At 52.1% G+C, this 19,034-nt stretch overlaps 2 protein-coding genes across 2 annotated transcripts; one reads left to right on the top strand and one right to left on the bottom strand.

The window, feature by feature from the left end:
* The first annotated feature begins 1,106 nt into the window (after window positions 1-1,106).
* Window positions 1,107-7,776, top strand: LOC119089787 (protein C10). The gene is made up of 3 exons (XM_037212603.1): window positions 1,107-1,208; window positions 3,568-3,741; window positions 5,789-7,776. The coding sequence occupies exons 1-3, from the start codon at window positions 1,166-1,168 to the stop codon at window positions 5,908-5,910; spliced, it is 339 nt and encodes a 112-aa protein (XP_037068498.1). The 5' UTR covers window positions 1,107-1,165; the 3' UTR covers window positions 5,911-7,776.
* A 6,009-nt stretch (window positions 7,777-13,785) lies between these two features.
* Window positions 13,786-15,786, bottom strand: LOC119090498 (protein unc-93 homolog A). The gene is made up of 2 exons (XM_037213316.1): window positions 15,629-15,786; window positions 13,786-14,945 (listed from the first exon to the last, which is right to left on the bottom strand). Exons 1-2 carry the CDS (start codon window positions 15,722-15,724, stop codon window positions 14,448-14,450), a joined length of 594 nt encoding a protein of 197 aa, XP_037069211.1. The 5' UTR covers window positions 15,725-15,786; the 3' UTR covers window positions 13,786-14,447.
* Window positions 15,787-19,034: the final 3,248 nt, after the last annotated feature.

Genomic DNA, 19,034 nt, shown 5'->3' with positions numbered 1-19,034 from the left:
TAAATGCTTTGTTAAACGGCAATTTTTGTGACTGCCGACTGACTGATGACCTGACCTGCAACGTCTATCATGTGGGGAAGCTGTGGTTAAAAGAAAATGATAAAAAGAGCCTGGCAAAAAACCGGACTTTTTGTTCTCTTGTTTTAGTTCACTAATCAGCTTATATATCTGAACATTTAACACCGAGTTTTCTAGAAACTAACACCGCTTACTGCACCTCCTTGCCACACCATTGTCCTACACGAAAATTCCTGACCAATGCAAAACATTCCTTCTATCCTCTGTCGAGCTTAGTTACCAACTACGCTACCAAACTTCTAGGACAACACAACGATGATGGACGCCTGGGCCCAAGAGGCTATGCGCCCTAAACCAACAACAACAACTTTTCCAGGCGGGATTTAGAACTTATGCCGGGCAATTGAGGATGAAAATAGCACATCAAAATTGATATCCTCGTCGCCAATCTTGTACCGTACACGCTCAGTGCAGAGCAATGGGAGTTTACTGGCTGGGCAGGCTTTCAGGCACGATCCCACACACATCGACTGGCGCGTCGCAATCAAATCGCGAGTTGGTCCTATCTCCAAACGGCGCAAGGGGACATGTTGAAACACTGCCTAATTCGCTGCGCTGCAATACACAGTGATCGTTTCATGTCTATCACGTATAGAACCGACTTTTCGCACGGGATTCTGCATTTTTGCACTTTCTTGCCTTCAAGGCTGCCAATACGCATATACTTGACACGTACAACTATCTGAAAGATTTTTGGAGGGTGTATAGGCCCGGTGCGTAACCGCCCTCCGTTTTGGACGGTGTATAAGCCCGGTGCGTAACCGCCCTACGTTTTGGAGGGTGCATACGCACAGCCTTCGGAGTTTTAGACTTGGCTGCAATGCCTTAAAGTGGTTTTGGGCGGTTTTTAAGGCAAAGATGGTAAACTGGAGTCGCCAGTCTTAGAACCTGCAATAAAAATGCATACTAGTTTTCGATTGGTGCTGGTTTGAAAAGAATCCGATCATTAGTTCCGTAGTTTGAAGTTGCCGGCATGGATGGCGGTGAAGTAGTGTTGTTGCTGTTCTAGGGCCTTGGCCTCGCCTATTCGGAGGCACGTGAAGCGATGCGAGGAGTATCGGTGTAGGTCACTGTTAGTTTGTTAGAAATGGCGGTGAATGCTGGTAATCTTACTGCTCTTCAGGCGAAAGGTAATGAAAAATTAATGACGAGTGCAGGCGATCGAAGCCAACTTTTCCAGGCGGAGGTGATGAAGCGGGTTGATTGTATAAGGACGGTGGGGTCTGGCTGAGGATGCGCATCAGCGTGAGAGAATACATACATGTGCCAAGTTTCATTGCCCAAATGAGATGAAACTCCAACTTATATCTGAAATAAGCATTGTGCATAATGGAGACAAATCCTATTTGCACACCCAATCACTGGCACAATCTGATTTTGTGAGTGAAGGTCAGGACTTCAAGTTATCTAAAAACATGACAAAATGCCTCTCTTTCTTGCTTGTGTTTTTTAGCTGCCCAACATTCATACTTAATCAACTAGCCCAACCATTTAAGCTTGATATGAACTGACCATGTCAACTTTTGACTTGGGAGGGCACCTGGCCCAGTCTGCTATTTAAATGACTGCTGCACTGGATATGTATGCATCATCTCTGCACTGAATGTCACCTGTGCATACATTACCTTAGCATACCTTATGGTGGTCAGGAATTATAAAAGGCCACTAGGCCTCTTGGTCCTGGTCTCATCAGACTCCCAGGCTACAGGTCAGGTAACCAAACAGTCTAAGATTATGGTAGATTCAGTGTGGGATGTCATACATGATGTCAGCCCAGTGCATATCAAGCCCAGACTTAAACTGTTCAACTGATGTTGACAACATGGCTCAGGTGGAAGAGTGCTCCAATTGTTGATGGCCTGCATGCTGAATAAGTTATGAGGGACAAGAGTCATAGCTCCAGGTTTTCTCAGCCTCCATTGGTGTCCTTGTCACCTTGGGGTTGTGCCTTGTCAGGAAGTCCTTCCCACAGTGACATACCTCCTGAAACAGCCGATACACTGTTACCATGTCTCCCCTGGACAATGGTAGTACAGGAGAGTGACTGGAGGAGCCTGAGCCTCTCAGGGCATGGCTTGTGCCTCAGTTCATAGACTAGATGGGTAGCTTGTCACTTAGGCTAAACTCTGGGCAGGTCAAATTGTGCTAAATTTTTCTTGAAACATTTATACCCTATTTTGACATTGGCTGTGATGGTACACCAAACTCTGAACAATCAGACTCATGACACATGTACACTGAAATCATTGAAGCTATGTTGCTGCTATGCTGGTTATGTTCAGCATACTGTGCTTGATTTTCAGACAATGCCAGAGCAGGTAATTAGCTTCCCTAGCATACAACTTGAAATTATGGAACAGCACCTTCCTAGGTAAAGTGCCAGACATTGTCAGACCATTGGTAGGTATTCACCTGTTGACAGGGTGAGCATCACACTGCACAGGAGTTCAGGCAGGATGTTAGGATTTATAGACTTGGGTGTGAACCTTGGTAATAAGCTTAAAGCATATGTGGATGGAAGCTTATCAAAATAATGGGCCTTAAGCTTAACCAGGCACTACAAAAAGGTAGTTACCAATGGCAAGTAGCAAGGGAAATAAATAATTACTTTTAAAATGAATGCTTGCTATGTCAGTTGTTATTTTTTTGGTTGCACCTGGTAGATCAACATTAGCTTGGTATATAGGTTGTCCAGAGATTTGCACTGATGAGAGATGTCATTTATTTCCAGCACAAAACTGACACATTTGTGAATGGGCAGCTGATGGTACGTATGGTATGGTAGATGAGTGATGATTATGGATGGATGGTAAGATGGCACTTGATACTGAGAAGTGTCAGGTAGTGCAAGTTTTTACTGCTAAGAAACCCATGATACTCTGGGACATTGCAATAAATGAGATCAGCTTACAAATGTTAGCAGTACTAAGCATTTACAAGTAGCATTATCCAGCAATGTGGCTTGGCAGGCACATGTTTATGAAGTTCGTTAAGATGGGTTTAAAGGCTTTATATATGCCGTGAAGAAATTATATATAAGTTATGAAGGAACTCAGTCCACCACAAGATCAAATCATACAGATTTACATCACATATGTTCAGTCACCGCTTGAATACTCTGTGACTTTTTTCATCCCAGTTTCACCCACCACTAAGCCCAACAAATTGAGCAAGTACAAAATCGGGCTCTGAAAATCATTGCCCAGGTAGAGCAAGAGCTATCAATGGCTTCTACAGATTCTGAAAAGGGGAACACTTGCAGACAGGAGGGAGATGTTGTGCTTACGGTTTGGACAGCAAATCCTGACATCTCCAAAGCATAGAGACACGCTCCCACCAACGAGAGAAATGATCTCAGGAAGGAACACCCGACATGGTGACACGTTGCAGGCATCTTGCTGCGGCGCAAGGCTTTGAAAATGAAGCATGCCATGTATAACAACTCACATAAACAACTCATATTTGATTGACAACATGTATTGCTTTCAGAGATACTGCAGGATATACTTCAAACCCTAGCCTCTGAGGCAGTTAGCGAGAAGATTACGGGAGCTCGGAACCAGGCTGGCAATGACATGGTCAAGTACATGCAGCTGGTGTTTCCACTGGTTGCTCAGGTTCAAGCTGAGGTCATAGATAAACATGGCTTCTATGGGGAAAAAGGTGAGTGTCGTGATTGGTCGCGTTGGATTCCTGGGCTGGACATTTTTGCTAATGTGGAAGATTGCTAATGTTTTTGCAGGCATAGCTTTTCAGTAGTCATGAACAAAATTCTCATGTTTACTCATCAAAAGACAGCATCTCCTTTGTTGTTACAAATGGATGTGTGAACTTGTTTAAACATTTATTTCCATTAGCACTCATGCAGATCCTTTGCTTTCCTTTTGTTTCCATAAATACGCCGCGAGAGCGACGCGATCACTACCGAGAACGTCACTGGGTCGCCAGTAGTGCCGCGGGACGGATGCGTGCGCTGACTGCTGTGTGGCGCTTGTGGTGTTTTGTGGCGCGTCTATCATGCTGGCCACGCGCACTCAAAGCGACATGCTGCAAAGGTTAAAGAAGTCTCCTAAACGGTGTGAACGGGATGGCAAGTGCAGTTGTCATTTGTACTTGGACTTGTGATTTTCAGTCACCTCAATAGCATGGTGGTGAGGGTTGCCATTGAAGTGTATTCGTTCTGCTGAAGACCCCATTCGGTGTCGTCATTGTAACCCCCCAAGCTTAGTGTTGCTATGTCCTGCATTAGTGACATGTTGCTCTATGGCTTATAATGTTGAGGCCCTGTGAGTAGTTTGAGAACCATATATAGAGGTGTCATTTTTGCAAGCAAGCTTACTGCCCATTTGAGAAATTGGTTACTGGGTCTAGTCCGGTTTAACCGAGGGAGACATTAGGGGAGTCATCGCCACTGATTTTGAAATGTTATATTACACTTATGTTGTTGCATGGAATACAATTATCACAAAATCTCCCCCTCGAAATTGTTGGGTAGTGGAACCGCTATGAGAAAATGCTGCATAATACGTGCGATAAGAAGGAAATGTGAAATTTCTGTTTGCAAACACTGTTTATGAGTTTCGTCGAGCATAGAAAACCCATTGGATATTTATTGACGTTACTTGTATTTTCCGGCTTAACTAAAAAATTTTGGTTCTCACGTTTAACCCTCGCCGTGGTAGAGGGTTGATGCAACCCCCTGAGGTTTGTGGAAGATACCTCTCCGGCACGGTGTTTAGCCGCGCCCAGATGTTCAATAACCTATGGGACATCTATTGCGCGTGTTTTGACACAACAAGCGTGTTCCTAGTCTGGTTCCGATGCAGTGGCGGTTGTTGAGGAACACTGCACGGCAATCTGTGGTTGGTGCGGGCGGCGGTCGGCGGACCACGATCCCGCGGAACGATTTTTCATAAATGTATGCTCAAAACACACGAATGCACCGCTGAATGCTCGCCACTGAATGCTCGGTGTTCGTTGGGTTCCCTTGAAAATGCCTGAAGTGAGTGGTCCGATTGGCCATTCGAAACAACCAGACGGCATGTGCGAGGCTACTCGGTAAAGGCTTATACAGATCCTTTCTGTTCAGGGGCTGAAGTAGTACACTGAGAGGCTTCATTGCGATGCTTGGCGGTTCGCTGTACCCGATGGCGGGTGGGTTGGCTGCTTTTACCACAGTATTGTATTGCTCTCCCGCAACAAAACGATTATACCGTCTGCCATCCTATTATGTCTGCCCGTAGAGTCTTGCCATTTTAGCCCATTTAGTCGGAAGCAAGCGTTAGCGCTTGTTGATATTCTGCGATGCAAGTAGAGAGTTTTCACGGCATTTCCCATCAATGGCGCGAGGACCACTTGCAGTAAAAACATTTGTAGCGCAAATGCCATAGCTGCAAATGTAAATGCTTGCGTCTCTGGTACGTTCAAGAGCTCTGCTTATGAACATTCTGCACATGAAGCAGCCGAACATTGGCCGAATGCCGTTTTTATTCAGGTTCGTGGGAATCACGGTGTCAGGGGTCGAAGCGTTACTGCTAATGCGTCTTTTGGCCGTGCAATACTCTATTGCTAATTTTTCCTGAGTTGGAGGCACAAATGCCAGGTTTTATCGAACTTGGGACGTCCCCCCCTCGATACATCACCAGTGACAGGCATGCTAGGCAGATTTGTATTTGTTCGTAATTTAATCAGGTGTTTTACTCATTTTCAGCTAGCATTGTATTCATGCAGCTGCTGAAGAACTTGGAAAACCAGGACCCTGAGCTGGTCGTCTTGAGTGCCAGAGTCAGAGACTACTTTCTTCCTCAACTTGGAGACCCGAAAGACAGCTAAACGCGGCCAAGAATCAGACCAGCGTAGTGCAGCTTATCGATTTCAGTGTTTTGTACCTCGGTATGATGTAATGCTTCTGTTAGGTCCACTTTGTGATGGACGTTTTACAAGTGACATTGTCGACCTAATTAGTGAACCTTCGACCTCATGAGGATCTTATGAAGCCTGTCGATGATGGGCCGCTTTAAGCACCCCGTAAGCCCACTGTATATCATGCACGCTGCTGAACCTTCCGTGTCCCAGCGCCGCGTTGGCTGCACCGTATCATGGCGTGGCCACCCATCACCAAGTGCGGCTGGTGTAACCGGCGCACCAGTCACAGACGGCCGGAGCCGTTGTGCCGGCGGGACGGAACGGGAGCCGTCCCGGAGGAGGACACGCGCGGCGGCGCGGGCGACACTCCGGCTGGGCGTGGTGACGCTCTCAGAGTGCGGTGGTGCGGGCGACACTCCGGCGGGGTGTGGTGACGCTCGCAGAGTACGGTGGTGCGGATGACACTCCGACTGGGCGTGATGACGCTCTCAGAGTGCGGTGGTGCGGGCGACACGCTGGCCGGGTATGGTGACGCTCTCAGAGTGCGGTGGTGTGGGTGGCGGCGTCGCCCAGCGCGGATCGGGGGTTCGGTCGTCTGCGTATCTGGAATGTACTACTGTATTGGCCGCACGTGTTGTCAGCTGTCGTCGCGCCTGCTAACCACACTAAGCGTCTTCGTTAAAGCTATTGGTGAGCTAGGGTCCGTGGCGCGGCTGAATTGCTATGCTGGTCTGGCACTGCCAGCAGGTCTCTGGGGCCTGCTTGTGTTTTGCGCGGCGTGGTGGTGGTTGGCTGCTCGTCAATGTGAAGCTGGTCCATGTTTGGAGCGTTTGGTATGGCTCGTATTGACCGATAGATTGTCACAAAACGCTCATTGCGTAGACTCGTTTTATGAATTCCTTGGTAAGATGTGCTTGTGTGGATACTATGACGTCATTCCGTGCCCCGAACCATTTTCACTCCAAGTCAGGGGATGCCGTCATCATCCGGCGGGCTCGCCGTTCTCTCTCCGCGTGTTTTCTGTCACGCGTCACCGACGGTCGCCAGCGTCGCCTGCGAACAGAAGATGCCTACAAATGTATTTATCAGTGGGCAGGCGCCAGCCCGCACCCTGTCTTTCGCTATTTCGAATTTTCGTGCTGGGTTTTTGTGCCTTTTCTTCCCCGTAATGAAAATAACAAAATATAGGGTTTTTGTTAGATATTAATTCCGAACCTTATAAATGGATGGGTCTCTGAGACCAGAGCTCACGTCAAGCAGGGCTTGTTGTGCGAGTCCTCCCCTACCAGAAGATCTCGCAATTACCGACCAACGGCAGAATTCGGCGGCGAAAGTTAAACGTGCCTCAGTGCTCGACACGGTCCGTCCTGCCCTCTGACGTGATCTGACCTTTATCGCGGCCGCTGCCACGGCCCGGAGGCCGTACCTGTCGAGGACAAATAACGAGCGCCCTTAAGCGTCTCGAATCCACACCACCAAGGGGTGAGGGATCGGAATGCAGGCACTCTAACCAACTGAGCGATCGAGGCCGAGTCAAATGGATAGCCGCTTTACTGTTGGTCTTTTGTCAATATTTCGTGTAAATGATTTGGAGTTGCATGATGCGACGGCTGTAAAATGTCTAGTGTCTTTTTCACTTCGTGTCAACGGTATTTAATCGACAGCTAAAAAACCACAAAGCATTGCTCTAACCTTGGCTACAACCCTCTCAGCGTCCGTTTCTTGTTCTGAGTGCAGGCAAGGCGTCACAAATCCATGACGCCCGACTCGGAACGCGCGTTTAGTAACTCCAGCACAGTGCACCCATGCAGCTGTACCGGTGCAGTAGAAAGATATGCCCATCAGTTGTCAAGTCCTCAGGTTTAGGTCTGTACTGAAGAACAATGGTATATGAAAGAACCGATGATCATACTTGCCCGGAAGGACAGCGAAAGCTCGTCGGGAGTCGGCGCGCTCCTTGGGTCAGCCCCGGGTCATGCCGTGAAAACGACAGCGCGGCTGGCGCCTAGTGTAGGTCAAGGCGAGCGGCCGCTCCGGCTGCAGCCGGCCTGGCTGTTGTGCAGAGGCGGCACCAGGCCCTGGAACAGCGGATCTCGGGCTGGACGGCGGTGACGACGGGGGATCCGCGCCGGGCAGCGCGCGCAGCCGCGGCGGCATCACATGGACAGTGACGCGGACCGACGGTGCCGCAGCGCGACCTCACCGCCACTTGGACGCCCCCTCTGTCTGGCATACGACCGTGCCCTCATACGGGTGCTGCCCGCGCCTGCTGGGTGCTCCTGTGGCATGTCCGGTAGGCAGAGGCGGGGTGACGTCACTCCACACTCGGCGGCGCCCGGCGCCCAGCTCCAGGTGGGACACTTGAACGCTCGCTCGCTTACCAGCAAGCCGGATAAAACCAACATGCCCCTTGTCCATAAACTGGGCACATTCTGCCTGTCGGAGACGTGGCCTACGCCGAAGTCTTGGACGCAATTGTGGTGTTTCCCGGTTCTAGTATCCTCAGACACGAACCCGACGTGGGGGCGGCGTTGCTATGTTGTACCGTGCAGAAATAAATCAAGCAGTTCGCCATGACGGCGGACGGACCTCTGGAAACGCTGTGAGTCTCAGCTGTGTGGCGAGGCGGCCGGTCGACCACGGCGGGCGTTATCTACCACCCTACCCGAGCATGGAGCGCCTGCAGGACCAGGTACGAGAGTCCGTCGGCACGGGGAAGCCCGTCTGTCTCCCCGACGACGCGCTGGACACCAGCTCGCCCCACATGCGTTGTTACTCCGGCATCATCAGCGAGCTGAACATGGTGCAGTTGGTGGACGGCCCGACTTGCCTTCACCCAGCTCCATCAGCGCCGGATCACATCGTCATCAACCGTACACCTGAGGTCAGCATCTTGCCTGACGTCATGAGCGTACATCTGCGTCTTGCATGGAAGAACGCACAGCGGCGTACTGTGCGAGGCTAGAAACGCCCGGACTGGAGCGTTACCTGTCTCGATCGTCTGTCATCTGGCTGGAGCCAGGCGGATGACACCACTGACGTTAACGTGCGCCTGCGGCACTTGATGACTGTGGAGCGCTGTGGTGACCGGCCACTACCCAGCTACAAAAATGTGCGTCTCCAAACCGCACTGCCCCTGGCTGACCGACGACCCGGCCCTATGAGAGCTCATGTCCGAGCGAGACAGCACGCGTGACGCCCGGCTGACCGACGACCCGGCCCTGTGAGAGGTCATGTCCAAGCGAGACAGCACGCGTGACACCCGGCTGACCGACGACCCAGCCCTGCGAGAGCTCATGTCCGAGTGAGACAGCACGCGTGACACCCGGCTGACCGACGGCCCGGCCCTGCGAGAGCTCACGTCCGAGTGAGACAGCACGCGTGACACCCGGCTGACCGACGGCCCGGCCCTGCGAGAGCTCACGTCCGGGTGAGACAGCACGCTTGACACCCGGCTGACCGACGACCCGGCCCTATGAGAGCTCACGTCCGGGTGAGACAGCACGCTTGACACCCGGCTGACCGACGACCCGGCCCCTGATGAGAGGTTCATGTCCGAGTGAGACAGCACGCGTGACACCCGGGCTGACCGACGACCCCGCCCTGCGAGAGCTCATGTCCGAGCGGGACAGCCGCCGTGACTCCCTGCTGACCGGCTTGACACGGCTCTGCGAGAGCCCATGTCCGAGCGAGACGGCCACGTGCGACACCCGACGGTGTCTTGCGAACACCACGAGACCGGAGCCGGACTTTATGCGACCTCGCAGTCCTGACTCTCCAGTCCAACCGCCGCTAGGGCGCGAGTTCTCTCGCGGCGAGATGGCGCACGGTGCCCGCCCGCGGCTTCTGACCTATCTTCAAGACGTTTCGCCATTACCCCAGCTTCGGACGCCGGCCGAGGCCGCGTCTGCGGTGGGCCTCGAGGGGGCCGAGGTTGACGGCCGCCACAGCTCAAGCGCCCCTTCGCTTGGCCGTGGGGCCTCCCGGCCTTCTCACCAAACTTGCGGCGGCGCGGTTAATGCCGGCTACAAGAATCACAAACCACCCGTTGTCTGCGCCGCTGGCTTCTCGTTCCGACGTGCGACGCTACCAGAGCTGTCACAGTATGTTCAACGTATGAGTACATCGCAGGCGGTAGGGCCTGAATGAGGTCCTACTCGACCTTATCCAGGCCCTACCGCCTGTGCGGGAATGACTGTGCGGGAATGTTTTTCAGTCGTCATGCCCCATCTTTTAAAACTCATCAACATTTCTCTCGCGACCAAAGTGTTCTCAGATAGCTGGAAGAGGACATGTGTTATATCAATTCCGAAGTCAGGTGATCCCGCTGTACCGTCCAAAAATAGGACCATCTATGTGCTCAGTGACCGCTAAAGATCTTAGAAAAGGTAGCGTGCGCACAGCTTACGGAATATTTGAACGCGACTGAGCTGCTGCATCCATCTCAGTATGTCTATAGGCCGCGCCACACAACGAAGAATGCCGTGCTCGCCGCAGTCGAACGTCTGGTCACTGACACTGAGGACGGTCTTGTACCGTCGGTAGCGACGATAGGCCTTTCAAAGGCGCTCGATAGCGTCGACCACGACGTCTTCCTCTCCAAACTGTTCTGGCATAGCGTTATTAATATGGAATGGTGTAGGAATTATTCGAGTGCTCGAGAACAGGTGGTGGGTGGAGGACGGTTCACTCTCCCCATGTCGGGCGGGGTACCCCAGGGTTTGATATCGGCCCTGTTTCGTTAATTTTTGCCAACGATCTATCTGGATACTTCTTGGCTCATCGCCGCCTCATCTCCTTTGCTGGTGACACCATGCACGTGGACTGCGCGCCCCCTGACGGGCTTGGTCTCGCCGACGTAAAAACCAGATTGAAACTTACCGAGCGTGATCTTTAGAACTGGTTCAGTGCCAGCTCTCTCCAAATGAATGAAACAGAAACCGCTTTCATAGCAAGATTTGAAAAAGTCAGCTGACCTTCACTTCGAAGTAAACGATCTGACTGCGCATACCCCAAGAAACATAGAAGTTATCGGCATCATAGTTGACTTCGGTCTGTCATGGAGCGTCCGTGTCTTGGCGGTCGTAAACAATGTTATACACTTTTGTTTCTTTGCATAAATTCCGTTGTTGCTCCATGTAAGATTTTCTCGAAACCATCATCCACGCGTGTGTGCTCCCTCATATCACGTACTGTTTGGTGGGGCGGCCAAGAGCCAAACGCACCATTTTTTTAAAAAAATTCAGCTTTGCTGCAAGAGTAATTGCAGGCTTCAAAAAGCACCAGCATGTCACTTCGGCTCTGCATTCCCTTGGATGGCCGAGGATCGAGGCAATGATGGCGCAGTTAGGGGACTGAAGGACGTAGGCTCGCCACAGGAGGTCCGCGCGCTTTTTGTCCGGCACGCCCGTTGTCCCATGTGCTCTTTGTCCCACGCGCCGCTGTTTCGACCTGCGAAAAGCGCGCCTCGGACAGAGGTAGTGTGCACCTGCGCAGACACCGATTGACCGGTGTTTCAGAGGGCGTTTTCGCATCGGACTGCAGTTGCCTGGAACCGCCTTCCATTGACTGCCTGTGATGCCAAAACACAGCTCGGTTAAGACCTCCACATGTGATGAGATTTGTACCATTGACGACCGCTATAATCCGGCCCAGAGCGCATAGATAGTTCTGTTTTAGCTCTTTGACCATGACTAGCATCATTGTATTGCATACTTTTAGGGTGTCTTTTTCCACTGCACATGTATGTGATTTAAACCGTGACCATGACCTGACACCGCAACAGGCATCATGTGGATGGTTTTCAATATGCTTATACTGACGCTGATAGCTGGCGAAAGTGCATCAGCTGTTGCGAACGTGCGCATCGTCATTACGACCAGTTCTTTCACCACCTCGACACGCACCGTAACACGGCCTTGCTCAACAGCATGCAACTGGTCCGCGCAGGTAACATTCCTGACCTGCAGCTGCGGGCCACGGGCCGGTCACAGGTGTCGTAAAACCGGCACAAGGGCATGGTGTTTTCCGGTGAGAGTGGCCCTTCGCCTGGCGTGAGGCGCAGACGACCGAATCGTCGATGACTGAATACGCAGATTGGTGCAGTCAAGCGACTCGGCTCGACTTGTATGTCCCCGGTGCAGCTCAGCAGCTCATCACCTCTAACGCTCGATTTGTATGTCCCCGGTGCAGCTCAGCAGCTCATCACCTCTAACAGCTCAGTTCAGTGGCTGAATGCAAGTAGGAATGAGAGCTAGGTGTTTCCCGTGTACGGCAGCTTGTAGAGGATGCTGACAAAGGTGTAGGTTGCACAGCTGCCGATAAGAACGTCTTTCAATGGCAAACCGATTTAATGCCCACGGAAGCTCGTGTGCGCGCTGCCGATGCATATATGATAAGATCGCATGCTGCATGCTCATTACGCAAAACGCATTTTCCACCAAGCCCAATCAGGGACTAATAAATGTTCTAATTATGTTAATGCGATTAGAAAAGCTTCATAGGTAAAAAATGTTGCGTCTGTGGTTGCAATCAGAAAATCTGGTGGGGTGAATATGCATCTCATATGCATCTCACATATGCATCTCATATGCATCTCAATTCAAGGGTTTTCGTTCACGTCGTGAAGGCTTCTACGCCTTTTAGTTGCGCGGAATCACTTTCACTCCAATGTCAGATCATCGCTTGATGTGTGTATGCAAAGTTGGAATGTGCTCTAGCACAGACCACGAAGCCGAAATCGCGTCGACGCGTCGGAGACCACGAAGCCGAAATCGCGTCGACGCGCCGGTTACGACGCGAAACTATCGGCGCGGGGTGCCGCGGGCGGGATCTGCACGGCCCACCAGTGTGGGGCTGTGAACACTGGCTGGGGTGGTATGTTACGCCTGGTCGCATGGACCGCCTTTTCAGGCATTACCATTACACGGCCTTATTATTTATCACGCGGCCTTAGACGCTACAAACCTGGGCGGGGTCATTATTCTTTGGTCGTCGATTTTTGATCGACTTACTCAAATACAGGTGACTGTGGTGTGTACCTCCAGACCGCTCCGACCGTCGCTTCAGGTATCAGAGAACTGAGCGATGTACGGGACGGCCTGCACGGTACCTCGGCGGACGCGCTCGAGCCGACGCGGTGGCCCCGCTGGTTCAATGAATACGGAGAAAATCAGCGTTATTTAGACCCCCTTTCTCCGGCCACTCGATCGACACCTTCGGTTCGGATTCTCCGCTACGGTGCTGGGGCATCCTCGGCGTCATCTTTTCCCCGTGCGGTGGTCTCAATCGGCCCCTGCTGGCGTGGAGAGGCGGCTAGGGATTCCGTTTGGATCCTCCGCTACGGCGCTGGGGCATCCTCGGCGTCATCCTTTCCCCATGCGGTGGTCTCAAGCGGCCCCTGCTGGCGTGGAGAGAAACCAACGCTCCTCGATGAGGCCCGGTCCAGACAGGCCTCCACGCGAGGCCACATGGATGGGACAGACGCACGCACATGCGGCATGAACTCGGGGCCGTTTGGCTGCCGTTTCGATAACGGTGGGTCCGGTGCTTTCGTTTCCATCCACGTTATGAAGGTTTCACTTCGCGCCCGTTGCGTAGGGCCAGAATCCAAACAGCGTCCAAGCTTCGAAGGGAGGTACTGTTGACCGAGCCCCCCGTTTTCGACCAGCACGGGTTTGGGTCGCGTTCACCAGCCGTATGGTCGTAGGCGCGGTTAAAATGCGATCGGCGGGTGCTTTAGTCTATTAATTCCAGGCTTATCACCCGTATAAATGCACGTTATCCGGACATTTCGATGTGTCACCAAAACGTCGTAGCCAATATATATTACCAGACATTCTCCTTAATTTTCACCGCGTAAAAGACACACAGTATTCCATTCTCAAATGCGCTCCCACTCCCCAGACCCATTCATAACTCAGTGATATATATTCGCAGAGATCGTTTGATGGGGTATCCATCTCAGTAACGTTAAAGGACGCCTGTTAATTTGAAAAGATACCCTGTACGTCATTAAGTGCCCCATGCACTGAAGTACGTGCCACGAAAATGATGCATCTGGGTGTCATCATTGCAGCAACCGTCATTTTGCGTCACAAGAAAGGTTTTGGCACCAGCACATCGGCTTTCAACAATGTCAACTTCAGAACTCGGCTCAGCACATTGCCAACATATTGATTCAGTTACACATGTCTGCGATGGGCTAGCCGTTAGACACGACACCACGATGCAATCAGGACTGATGACACTCGTGTCAGACTTTGGCCACGCACCTCGAACTCGAAGGCCCACACTCCTACACGCGCATTGTCCATTACGCCATGTCACTCAGAGGAAGCAGTGCTGACCCCGCTTTTGGCCGCAACACGTCCACGGGTGCACTGCGGGTCCTCTCGACGGCGGGCTGTAGACTGCACCCCATTCCTTCTCGCCGATACGGGCGATTCCGAGCGCCTCATAGCTGGCGTAGATCTCGCCATGCCGAAGCGGCTCCCCTGCGCCTGCTACTCCTTCGTGACCTTCATATCGCCCTTGGCCTTACGCCGCTCCATCAACTCGATGGCGAAGTAGCCGAGCATGCCGATCGTCAGGACCGTGATCAGCAGGTCCACCTTCCGCGTCACGCACAGCAGGTCGCTGTAGATAAAGGCGGCGGCGTAGCCGAGCGACTCCCAGAGCCGGTAGTTGCTGAAGGCGGCCTCGGCTGTGTCGGGGAAGATGACGCCATACAGGGCGTTGATCTGCGTCTGCCAGACGGCGTCCGCCATGCCCCAGCCGGCGGCCAGCAGGAAGAAGACGTGCGTCTCGTCGGGCCCCGGTGCCCAGTGGATGAACGTGGCGATGGCGACGTAGTTGAGGGCAGCCGCCACCACGAACAGCGGCACGCGGCCCACACGCTTGATGATGAAGCCGAAGCTGAAGGAGCAGATGGAGTCGGTGATGCCGTAGACGATCAGCACCAGCCCGACGCGGTGAATGCCCCAGGCGCACGACACGAACGCCTGGAAACGGACAGCATTCTGGCTACTGCGTCTGGACTCACGGCAATAGCCATTGATGAGTCCGGCCCACAGCAATGGCCACTGGTGAGTCTAGTCCGCAGCAATGGCCATTGGTGAGTCTAGTCCGCAACAATGGCCATTGGTGAGTCTAGTCTGCAGCAACGGCCATTGGCGATTGTAGTCTGCAGCAACGGCCGTTGGTGAGTCCAGCCCGCAGCAATGACCGTTGACGAGTCTAGTCCACAGCAATGGCCATTGGTGAGTCTAGCATCAATGGCCGCCGTTGAGACATGCAGACACGACGCGTGAATGGTCGCCTTCTGATGTCATATAGTGACGTGTATCACCCTCATGTTGACCAGAAATGAAACAGATATGTGAACTTCTTCGGTGGCCTGTGCCCCCCCCCCCCGCCCTCCCCGCACCCCTCCCCCCGTTATTTCGTTGGGGGTTGGCTATGTCGTCCCTTTCAATGCTGTGCGTCCAGCCCAACCGGATCCCAACAAGTCATGAATCCACCGCTGAAAACAGTTCACGGCCCAGTAATAAATTTCACGAAACATTAGAGCGTTAATTCTCTATCTTCCCAAATTAAAACCTGAAGACATGGGCGCTTTGCATGCGGCTCAGCACTAAGTGCATTACTTCGGTCTCGCTCCTTGCGATTCAGCATGTAAGCCAACCTTGGTGAAGTCTGCCATGAGGAAGGCTTGCTCGAATCCCGACCACATCGTCAGCGGGATGATGAGCAGCTGGTAGGGCTTCTTCATGTGCATCATGGTGGCCAGCAGCAACGTCAACGGCCGGGTGCCGCTGGCACTGGTGTCCCTGTCGTTCTCCCCATACCTGTGGACAGGATACCACAGTTTACGCGTAGCAAGTGGTCCCGCTGCTCTGCACGTGAGCATCAGCGGGGCCTGCCGTCCCCATTCCCCTCCTGCCTCCGGAGCCCATCAGATAATGCTCAATCTGAGGGATGCAGCCAAGAGCCCGGTCAGGAGTTCATTAATACCGCCGCCGTCGTCGGCGTTCCACATTTTGTATGGTACCGCTTGACTGTTGACACGGCCTCTTGGGACATTGGTGTCTAGTCGGGAGACAAAACACACAGTGGTCAATCGATTTGCCAAATTACCATTATCGTTACTTGCAAGCTATGGTGCCCTCTTTCCCACTTCCCCGTGTTCCCCGACCTTCTCCGGCCGAGGGACCATACACTGCCTCTCTGATTTCAAAAGGGATTCGCTGCCGCTTTACAGACGACGCCACAACAAAAGAAAATCGAGTCGCACGTTCTTTAGAACGTTAGTTAGTCGCGACCAGTAGCCTGCGATCCGTGGTTTCCCCTCCCAATGATGCTTGCTCTTGAGGCTTTTACTTACGGAAACACAAGTAAGCTTATAAGTGGACGGACGAGGCGACTCTTCGTTATGACAGACCACAAAGCCACTGGTCAGCCTTCTACAACCTGAGGTAAGGGGGACAAGGACTGCTGTGGTCGGCTAATCCCCGAGCTATTTGGGGCAGACTAACGATATGCATCACTGAGAGTGTCCCGCGTTCGTTATTTGGGGTTTGTCGAGTCGTGAGGATCTCCGTGGTGCAGATGATGTTCGTCGCGCGCATATGGGACGACCATCGCGTCACGGTTGCACAATACAAGGTCACCGGTAGGAGATTAGGACGAGCCTCGAGATCGAAAAGAGTGCTACACCACGACGAAGGTGACTTGCACCATTGTAGCGCCTCGGCCTTTCGGGAGCGGTCGCTCAGACAGCTCCGGAGCCGCTAAGCATCGCTCCCATGCTGTCGAAGTTTGCCCAGCAGGCGACGCTGGATGCTGTCGAGCTTCTCTGGATGTTCCCACTGTCGTGAGGCAGCTGCCAAGACCCTGTCTACGCTTTTGGTCAAATACGGGACAGCATCGAACATCGCTGACTCTTTGGATCGTCCAAGCCGGATGCCATGGAATGCCACAGTTGCAGGAAACCAAACCTGAACTTCACATTTCACGGGCATGTGACGGCCTCCGCAAACTTTGTGGCCGGTGGTAAGACAGATGTTGGTAGTAATCACCTGGATCACCATCCATCTGTATTTGAAGAACAGGGCAACAGAAGCGTAGCGATGCAGAGAATACCAACCACTTGCCAGTCCCCTCCCCCCGCCCCCCCCCCCCCCACTACGACACTCTTGTCTAGGTGCAAGAGAGTGTTGCTGAGTGGGGACCTACCGATTATCCCAGGCCAGATCGCTGAAACAGCGTGGCCGTTGCCAACGGCAGAGGACACGCTGGCTCCCAGGGATGCATGGCTCCTACCTGGGCTGGCGTAGCGTGGTGAGCAAAGGGGCAGTTGTCCCCACAGGGGAGGGAGAAAGGGGGAGGGGAGGGTATATTTTTGCTTTCTCCCTACGAAAACGTTGGTGGAGCCCCAGCCCCCAACTTATCCAACCTGAATGCTTTGAAGTTTCGAAAATGTTGATAGAATTCAGATCAGGGAGGTCTTCACAACTAAAATGAGGGAACTTATTCGCGTTGGATGGGCCTTTTACACCAAGAGGCGCCCTTCGGGATCTGGAGGCCTCCTTGATGAATCGGATTGCCAATGGTCTGGGTCAGTAGGCTCTGGTTTGTGTCAAGAAGACCCTCTTTATGAATCAGGAGGCTCTGATCCGGATAAGAAGGCACCAACCTCTAGGCATATGTCACAAGGTCCTTTTGCTGGCTCAGGAGGCACCAGCTGTGAATCAGGAAGCCATGTTTGGGATAAGGAGAGACTCTCTATGCATCAGGAGGGTCTCGTTCCGCAACAGGAGCCATTCTAAGCCCAGCAGGCCCTATCCCGGCATAAGATGTCCTGTGTTTGGATTTGAGGCCCCTTTTGTGAGTCGGTGGACCTATATTCTGAATTAGGAGACCCGTGTATGCATCAAGAGACCCTGTTTTGGAACAAGACGCTTGTTTTGGGATAAGAAGAACCTCCACCGGATGGAGCATCCTCGCTATGCGAGCCAAATGGGCCTTGTTTTGGATTCACAGGTTACGTTTTTTTATTAGGAGGCCCCTTTTCTTGGCGCGGAAGCTCTCTTTTGGAATAAGGAATGCCTCGGCAAGATCACATAGTCACATCAAAAGGGCTTGGGCTCCTAATGCATATCACGAGGTCCCATTTCTTGATGAGAAGGCTCATCGGTGAATAAGGGTCTCCTGTTGCCGATCAAGTAGTATTTTTTTCGGAAAAAAGAAAATTGTTGAGGGAATACAGCTTCAATGAAGATATGTCATAACAGTTATATCTAGAACGTGGACAGCGAGGCTGCCAGGATTTCGTCCAGCAGATATGAAATAGGGGCAAAATGCGCCCTTTCCGCCAAGGGGCCCACTTAATCTCTGTGAGGGCTAGTCGTTTGTATTCAGGACCTTTCTAGGCCCAAGATTCCATTGACGGTCATGAGGATGATGATGCCTTGGGGGCTCATTTTGTAATGTTTTAGAAGCCCTATAGGCGTCTTAAATTGCTGAAAATACTTTAAACATTTAAACTTGTATATACTTATTCATATATTTATGTATATATATATATATATATATATATATATATCTCTCTCTCTCTCTCTCCTCCTCTCTCTCCCTCTTCTCTCCTCCTCTCTCTCTCTCCTCTCTCTCTCTCTCCTTCTCTCTCTCTCCTCCTCTCTCTCTCTCCCTCTCTCTCTCTCTCTCCTCTCTCTCTCCTCCTCTCCTCTCTCTTCTCTCTCTCTCTCTCTCCCTCTCTATCTCTTCTCTCTCTCCTCTCTCTCTCTCTCCTCTCTCTCTCTCTCTCGCCTCTCTCTCTCTCTCTCTCTCTCCTCTCTCTCTCTCGCTTCCTCTCTCTCTCTCTCTCTCTCTCTCTTATTAAACTTATGTATATGTATATTAAATACTTTAAACATTTAAACAAACATAAAACATTCGGCTCCAAGGAGACCAATGGCCCGAAAGGCCCTCCTGGCTGCGCCACTGGCTGTAGGCACGCGTATACTACGGCCTACGTAAGTGCGCAACTCTTAGGCATTCGATTTCAAAATCTGCCGTTTTTCCCCCGTATCACC

The sequence above is a fragment of the Pollicipes pollicipes genome, unplaced genomic scaffold (assembly GCF_011947565.3).
Source record: "Pollicipes pollicipes isolate AB1234 unplaced genomic scaffold, Ppol_2.1 Scaffold_3087;HRSCAF=3621_pilon_pilon_pilon, whole genome shotgun sequence".
Classification (NCBI taxonomy): Eukaryota; Metazoa; Arthropoda; class Thecostraca; order Pollicipedomorpha; family Pollicipedidae; genus Pollicipes; species Pollicipes pollicipes.
The sequence above is the reverse complement of the archived record's forward strand: the minus strand, read 5'-3'. Positions and strand labels throughout refer to the sequence as shown.